Source organism: Colossoma macropomum, unplaced genomic scaffold (assembly GCF_904425465.1).
Source record: "Colossoma macropomum unplaced genomic scaffold, Colossoma_macropomum, whole genome shotgun sequence".
Classification (NCBI taxonomy): domain Eukaryota; kingdom Metazoa; phylum Chordata; class Actinopteri; order Characiformes; family Serrasalmidae; genus Colossoma; species Colossoma macropomum.
In genome coordinates this window covers 4,835,905-4,844,759 of record NW_023494804.1, presented here as the reverse complement: position 1 = coordinate 4,844,759, position 8,855 = coordinate 4,835,905, and the positions used below count along the sequence as shown (strand labels likewise).

Here is an 8,855-nt window from a genome sequence, read left to right as displayed (position 1 = left end):
TGGAAAGGTTTATTGAAGTCTGGGGAAATCAGGACTGGTGCACCTGCTTGATGTCCTCGAAAGCTTTCGTACACTCCTCAGACCATGCCCAGGTTCTTGCACAGCGGCTCTTTCAGTGAAGTGTGGAATGAACTGGTGGTACCACCCTGCCATCCCCAAGAACCTCTGCACCTCTTTGACAGACTGAGGTTGAGGAAAGTCCTGCACTACCTCCACTTTACTGGGCTTTGTGCTTATGCCCTCCCTGGAGACCACGTGACCCAGAAAAGGTGAGAGATGTTTGCAGCAGGTTGCACTTTTTCAGGTTTAGCATTAGTCCTGCTTGATAGAGACGCTCAAACACTTCTTGGAGATGGTGGAAATGTTGCTGGACCGAGGAGTAGACAACAATGTCATCTATATAGATGAAGCATGCCTTCCCCTTCAGCTCTCTTAAAACTGTCTCCATCAGGTGCTGAAATCTCACGGCAGTGTTCTTGAGACCGAAAGGACGGACCAGGAATTCATATAACCCCTTGCATGTGATGAACGCCGACTTCTGGATACTGTCTCTCTCCAGTGTGACCTGCCAGTACCCACTCCTAAGGTCGAGGGTACTGAAAATGGTTGCACCATGAAGGGACTCTAGGATCTCCTGTACCTGTGGCATTGGGTACCCATCAAGGAGGGTTTTGGTGTTCAGTTGGCGATAGTCCACACAGAACCTCGTGCCTCGATCCTTCTTGGGCACCAGAACTACAAGAGCGGCCCATGGGAAGGTGGATGGTCGGATTATGCCTTTTCTGATAATATCCTCTATTTCCCCCTTGATGAACTATTGTTTCCCTACTGACACTTGGTAGGGCCTTTGATGGATAGGGAGTTCATCAATGGTGGTGATACGATGGAGAACCTTTGTTATTCGTCCCAGCTTGGTGGAGCACACCGATGGCCATTGGTGTAACAGATTTCGCAGCTGTTGCTTGTGATGGTCCGAAGCATCAGCCTTAGCTACCAGACATTCTACCTGTCGTTGTAACTCTATGTCAGCAGCTATTCTGACTGGATGGGCAACATAGAGATGCATGTTGACCGTAGGTGGTTGTTCATTGTTGAAGGTGTCAGCTATGTAGAATTGGGCCGAGAAACATCCTGGCAGGCAGTATGTGGCATTCTGGAAATTGATGTTGAGGCCAAATGAGTGGAGGAAATCCAGACCAGCGATGAGTGGAAATGCCAAGTCCATATGACCCATGATGTAAAATGAATGGTGCATGCGGTGGGTATGTAGCTGACAATCAAACTCCACCAGGCTTTTGGCAACTCGGGCCTGCCCGTCGGGCGAGTAGAAAGTTTTGCTCTCCGCATGGTCTCCACACCTCCTTCTTCCCCTTTAATGCTTTCCACAGAGACTCCTGCATCATAGAATAGGTACTGCCAGTATCAACCATGGCTGTGACCTTCTGACCTCTGACGATTAGCGGCAGTGTTAGCATCCCAACTGGAGATGGAGCAGGTTGGAGTATGCTGGTGTGAGTGGGTTCTGACCTGAGCCTTTCCTTGGAGATCTGGAGCCTTTCCCCTGCAGCATCCTGCTGTACCTGGTTCCAGTAATTCTTTGCAGTGGTCGGGTCCCTCTCCACCAGTGTTCAGACACTCACCAACTCATCCACTGTCTTAATCGTCCCCCTCAGTAGACTTGCCAGCCGAGGATTGCAGTTCCTCAGAATCCCTCTCAGTCAAGTCAAGTCAAATTTATTTGTATAGTGCTTTTTACAACTGATGTCACAAAGCAGCTTCACAGAAATCCATTAAGGACAAAGTTTTAACATGAAATGTAAATCCTCCAGGTGAGCAAGCCAGTGGTGACAGTGGCAAGGAAAAACTCCCTCAGAGCTGGGGAAGAAACCTTGGGAGGAACCAAGGCTCACAAGAGGGGACCCATCCTCCTCTGGTCAAACTACCTACAAAATTATTATACTACTAATATTAATAGTAGTAGTAGTAGTAGTGGTAGTAATAGTTAGGAGTGGGTAGGGTGGGGAGCTAGTCCAAGGCAGGTGGCAGTAGCTGGGCAAGTGGTGGTGACTGGGGCGTGGGCAACTGGTCTGAAGCGGGTAGCAGGAGAGCTCGACAGACAATCATCCATCAGTGTCCGGCCGGACAGGTGGGCAGTCGTTTACTCGGAAAAAAGGTAGGGAGATGGAGTTAGTTTTGTTCTGTATGGGTGTATGTATAATAATATGTAAAACATTTCCAGAGTGTTGCTAACGACTCCGGCAGATCTGACTATAACAGCTTAACTAAAAGGAGAGAACCAAAAGGGCACACAGACACGGGAGCACCCTGAGACAATCTGGCATCCCTCCGCTCCACCTTCCACAAACGTAGTGATCGCGTGTGAGCGGCGGGACGACAGCACCAGCGTCTCAGTTTACTATAATTCCCTGCGTCCATGGACCCCTGGATCTGCTGCCTTTTTATAAGGGGAAACACTAACTACCAAAAGCTAAACTAAACAAGTGAGTTTTCAGCCTAGATTTGAAGATTGCGACTGAGTCTGTGTCCCGAACATTTTCTGGAAGATCATTCCAGAGTTTGGGGGCTTTATAAGAAAAGGCTCTTCCCCCAGATGAAACCTTCTGAGTTCTGGGAACTATTTAAAGCCAGCACTCTGTGATCTGAGTAATCGTGGTGGCTCGTAATGGGAAATAAGGTCTTGTAGGTACTCAGGAGCGAGCCCATGTAGGGCTTTATCTGTCAATAAAATAATTTTGTAATCAATACAGAATTTAACAGGCAGCCAATGGAGTGATGATAGAACTGGACTGATATGATCAAACTTTCTAGTTTTAGTGAGAACCCTGGCTGCAGCATTTTGAACTAGTTGAAGTTTACTTAAATTCCTGCTGGTGCATCCTGATAGTAGTGCGTTACAATAGTCTAGCCTTGAAGTAATAAAGGCATGTACTAATGTTTCTGCATCATGCAGCGATAAGGCATTTCTTATTCTGGCGATATTGTGAAGATGTACAAAAGCTGTCCTAGTGATGCTGCCTATGTGTTGATCGAATGATAAATCTGGATCAAGTATGACACCAAGATTTTTTGCTGCTGAACCAGGTGTAACTGGGAAGTCAGCGAGATTTAAAGTTAAATCTGATAATTTATTTCTTGCCACTTTTGGACCCAGAAAAAGAACCTCTGTTTTGTTACTGTTTAGAAGGAGGAAGTTACACAACATCCAACCTTTCACATCTTTTACACAGTCCTCTATTTTCTTTAGCCTGTATTTGTCATCAGGCTTGGCTGATATCTACAACTGCGTAACAGTGAAAGTTAATGCCATGGTTACTTATAACTGTGCCTAACGGTAACATGTATAATGTAAATAATAATGGTCCTAAAATAGAGCCTTGCGGAATTCCAAATCTTAATTGTGAATAATTGGAAAGTCATTTACCTTTACGGACTGATAACGTTCCATTAAGTAAGATTTGAACCATGATAGGGCTGTCCCTGTGATTCCAACCATGTTTTCTAACCTTTCTAGGAGAATATTGTGGTCTATCGTATCAAAAGCTGTGCTGAGGTCAAGTAGCACCAACAGGGATATGTAGCCTTGATCAGAGACAAGAAGAAGATCATTTGTTATCTTAACTAGAGCTGTCTCAGTGCTGTGATGTGGCCTGAATCCAGATTGGAATTTTTCATATATGTAGTTCTTATGTAGATATGAACTAAGTTGTTGGGCTACAGCTTTTTCTAAGATCTTAGATATAAATGGTAGGTTAGAAATAGGCCGGTAATTAGACAATACACTAGCATCAAGGTTTGGTTTCTTGATCAGAGGCTTAATAACTGCTAGTTTAAAAGCTCTGGGTACATGGCCCAGGCTAAGGGACGAGTTTACTATAGTTAAAAGAGGATTAATGATAACTGGTAGCACTTCTTTGAGTAATTTTGAGGGAATTGCATCAAGTGTGCAGGTTGTGCAATTTGCAGAGGAGATAATCTTCTCTAGTTCTAGCTGTGGGAGTGGGTAGAAAGTTTCAAGCCTTTCTTCTGCAACTATGTTATGTTTTATATCAGCCATGTCAGATGACAGCCAAGTTGGATTTAATACTGTGGGTTGAATTTGCTGTCTAATATTTTCGATTTTATTATTAAAAAAGTCCATAAAAACTTCACTGGTGAGAGTCGCCGGAATTTGTGGTTCAATACCTGCCTGATTTTTTGTAATTCTGGAAATCGATTTTGTAATTCTCAATCCAAGGTTATGAAACACTGCTATACAGTATTATTATAAACAAAATTGCCACCCCTAACATGGTGTCAGCTGACATCACTGTAATGATGTAATGTTAAAAGTCAGATGAGTGACTGATTAAAAGGGACAAACTAGCCATTCATGTGTCAGTGGGAGGATTCATGCTTTAGTATAAAAATACAAGTCAAAAAGCCAAATCGGTCAGTTCAGCATTTGACGACACAGTTTCTACAAACAGACCTGCATTTGCTACAGATGGATAACCTCACAGTTCAGTACTGCTTTCCTGACAACAACTTATCTTGCCAAAAGGAGGTTCGAGCAGGCTCTATGAATATATTTTTGTGTTTTTTTCTCTCATGTATATCTGTGTGCACTGTGTTTTTGAACCTGCTGGTGATCATCTCCATCTCTCACTTCAAGCAGCTCCACACTCCAACCAACCTGCTCATCCTCTCTCTGGCTGTGGCAGATCTTCTCGTGGGATTGATTGTTATGCCAGTGAAAATAATGGAGCTTAATAACTCTTGTTGGTATCTTGGAAAAGTGGCATGCATTGTTTCTGAAATAATCACTGGCCTCTTAATGTTTGCATCTCTCTGTAGTCTGGTTTTCATTGCAGTTGATCGGTACATTGCTGTCAATGACCCTCTACTGTATTCCAGCAGAATCACAGTTTGTAAAATGTCTGTTTGCATAGTTCTTGGTTGGTCTTTCTCTCTATTTTATAATGTAATTTATTTTTACTTTAATAATCATCTTCTGCCGTCTCAGATTTACATTAGATGTTATGGTGAGTGCGTAGTGTTTCTAAAACATTCTTGGTTGATTATTGACCTGGTCATTTTTTTTCTAGTCCCCTGCTCCATTATACTGATCTTGTACTCAATCATTTTTAATGTTGCGAGACGACAAGCCAAAGCTGTTAGAGCTGTGATGAATATAATCTCACAAAAAGTTTCAAGCTCTTCTGAAACCAAAGCTGCAAAAACACTAGGAATTGTAATATTTGTTTATCTTGCTTGCTGGATACCTTATTATGTAAGCTCTCTGTCAGTTGAAAGTGTCACATCTTTGTCGATGGTGTGGAATGTGTTTGGGTGGCTAATATGCATTAACTCCTCTGTGAATCCATTAATTTATGCCATAGTCTACCCATGGTTTAGAGAATCAGCTAAGTATATTTTATCATGTAGAATATTTGAATCCTCATCGAATCTGAAGGTTTAATTTGCTCCCCCGTTGTTTTTAACTTTAACCTGGATTCCTACTGACAAGCCACTTCCCAATTGTTATGCCCACATTTAGGACATATTCTTAGACAAAGCATGGAAACTACTTTTGCTTTATTTTTGTAGTTTTAGACTGCATTACACAGCACCATTGAATGTGATTTTCTAACATTTAATAGGACTAATGATGATGGAGGAAAGGCAAAGATGATTTTGCCATACAGCTGAGGCAGACACATGCCTTGTTTTTGATCCTTCAGACTGCCTTCTAATTTCTTTGTAATTTTCTTTGTAATTTCAAGTCATAAAAGTTTCTTATTAGAAATAATAATAAAAAAAAACTAATAAAAAGATACTATTTAACAAATTTAAATGTCCGTTAGCTAGATAGGCCCTTGATTTGGAACAACACTATGGTGGAGTTTCAAGGTGGGCAGGGATGTAGATACTTACCAGAACCCAGCTAAGGTCTTGTAAGATATACCAAATGACCTTTTCTTTTATTGTGATTTTTCCATTTTAAATTGTCTTTGTACTGTTTTATTATATTTTTTAAATTACTACTCCTGTACTGTGTACTACTGCCCTACTGTATTATTTTTCATTTTTCATGTGTTTTGTTTCCTCAGTTTCTTTTTATTTTTTTTTATTTTTTACTCTTGCATTACTTGTTTCCTTTGTTATTTTGAAATGTACAGTATGTCACAACAGAGGACTGCAAGTAAAGAATTTGGCAGTCAAGTACAGAGAAAATATCATTGCATACTGTCCACCCTGTAGGCTTTTTCCTGATATAGTATCTCACTCACTGCAATGCCATGCTTCATGTGCTCCTCATACGATGTCACCTTCTTTGATAGACATTGTAAAGAAAACACTTTTTGGGATTTTGGAGTGTTGTGCTCCTCCTGCATACAAACTGCTATCCCTGAAACAACAGAAATCTGCCACTGCACTGATTTATTGGTTGTACAGGCTAAAAAATGCAGAATGCAATAAATAAATACTGCATAGAACAGAGCCTGGGCAAGTGAAGTCTTCCTAATTTGATTCAAAAATCTATAAAAATGATTATTTGCAGAAATAATGCAGATAATTTGCTTGACTTGATTGAAATAAGCAACTGCAGCTGGAAATAGGATACTTTCATCAAATAAATCTATTGAAAATAATTTTTAAATAAACTTAATCTAATAATATTCTTACAGCAGTCTCAAAAAAGATTTTCTTTGCACACATTTAACTACACTTATTAAGGAAAAGCTTAAGTTTGGCAACGGAGAGTGCAGCCAAAAATTCCCCAAGGTACTTCCAGCAGGCCATCTAAATACAAAACACAGTGGTCTTTTGTAAGGCCAGCTAGCACCCACCCCACTAGCCTCACAGAAAATGGCAGGCCAGTAGTAAATATGACTGTGCTGTATAGTACATGACACATATCAAAGCCAAAGAACATACATCAAAACTGCACAAACTCCACTTCCCAGCACCCTGAACCACATAGAGCCATGTATCAAGGACAAAGAACATACCTCAAAACTGCACAAACTCCACTTCCCAACACCCTGAACCACATAGAGCCAGTGACTTAGTCGAGAGCGTGGCCAATGCAGTGCCACAGGTATACGTCTAGCTTGGGGATAGTGTTAAGACTGAGGTAATCAACACAAAACTGGCAAGTACCATCTTTCTTAACCAACACAGCTGCTGCTTCTCAGGGGCAACTAGATCATAGATGAGACTTCGATAATCGCATGCTGAATTAGTGCCTCACATGGCCCACCAGGTAGTTGTCAGTGTGGGGCCAGAGATATGCAGGCCAGGCACCCCTAAATGAAATTTTCCACTGGTGCTGGCTCATGGCATGCTTTGTGGCCTGTCTTTCAGGAGTGTCAGCAAACCAGCTGTGATGAAGGCAACTGACTAGCCTTGCACTTTTTCTCCTCTCCTGAATTGCTGCAGTCCTCAGTAGTACAACAGGGCATCTGGCGGCATTAAGTCAGACATGTCCAACTGGGGACCTTTTGGGCCATAGTCTTGCAGAGATTAGAGTTTACTCTTGCAGAGATTAGAGCTTACCTAATGTGGCAGTGTGCTGAAGTCTGCAGTGTTTTGGCCCGGGCAGACTGGAGTCTGACACATGTAGGGAAGATGAGAAAATTCATGCTTGTAAAGGAACATGCTCAAAAACCAAACCTTCCAGTTCAGTATTTCTGAACACCACAGTTGGATTCATCCAAAGTAGCAGATCTGCTTCTATTTCAGAAGGAGAACACAACAGTTCAACACAATACAATATGTACAATAATACAGTAATTTACCTTGCAGAACAGAGGTCCAACAGGCCCAACTTAAATGTATTTGATAATTTTATCTTGTATATCTGTAACAGTGGATGGCTCACCAGACTGACAGAAGCGAACCCAAGCTGTCTGAGTTGTATTCCAGGGCCTACCAGGTGAGCCAACTCAGGTTTTAGGGACACAGGATCCAATGTGTGTTTTCTTCTCTGTGCTTATAAAGGCCTCTGCCAAGGTGTAGGGTATTGGGCTTGATTGGACATGGGAGTTGTGTGTTGTCTCCCTTTGCTGGTCGGGCGCGCTGCAGCCTGGAGCCAGCCCTTACACAACCCCCTCCCCGAGGAACGGAACCTGATGTTCCCAACCCTTGCAGCCCAATCCCGCCAGAGTGTCTGGATAAGCTCACGACCCAGGATGCGGCCGTAGCCCTCCCAGTCGACCAAATACTGGGTGCTTCCCCACACCCGCCAGACATTGAAGTGTGCCATCAATTATTTGAGGGGCAGGGGAGGCTCACAACTGTGTTCCCCTAGACATCTTGTGGGAGGTCCTCCAGGAGTATGGGGTGCTGGGGCTACTACTCCAGGCCATTCAATCTCTGTACTCCCGAAGTGAGAGCTGTGTTTGTATACTTGGCATTAAGTCAAGCTTGTTCAGTGTTAGTGTTGGACTCCACTTGTGTTCATGATATTTACAGGCAGGGTGTCAAGGCATGGCCAAGGTCAGGAAGACATTATGTGTGAAGGCCGGAGGGTGGTGTCTCTGCTATTTGCAGATGATGTACTTTTGGCTGGATCACATGGATGCATCCAGCACTCACTGGAGCTGTTTGCTGCTAAGTGTGAAGGAGTTGGCATGCGGATCAGTCCAAGTCTATGGTCCTAATTCAACATAAAATAACCGCATATATAATTAGATGCAGAGATTGTGTTAATTTCTTTTCACTTTACAAAAAAAAACAACAACAAAAAAAAAACACAACAACAACAACAACAACAACATAAAGGTGCCCAAACATTTTGCAACATTTTACATTTTGATCAACTGTATAGAGGTTCACTCTGTTCACCCCCC

The 8,855-nt window shown here is 42.5% G+C and overlaps 1 protein-coding gene across 1 annotated transcript; it reads left to right on the top strand.

The window, feature by feature from the left end:
• The first annotated feature begins 4,407 nt into the window (after window positions 1-4,407).
• On the top strand, window positions 4,408-8,314 carry LOC118825052 (trace amine-associated receptor 13c-like). The gene is made up of 4 exons (XM_036595550.1): window positions 4,408-4,564; window positions 4,676-5,473; window positions 7,874-7,953; window positions 8,089-8,314. The coding sequence occupies exons 1-4, from the start codon at window positions 4,505-4,507 to the stop codon at window positions 8,312-8,314; spliced, it is 1,164 nt and encodes a 387-aa protein (XP_036451443.1). The 5' UTR covers window positions 4,408-4,504.
• Window positions 8,315-8,855: the final 541 nt, after the last annotated feature.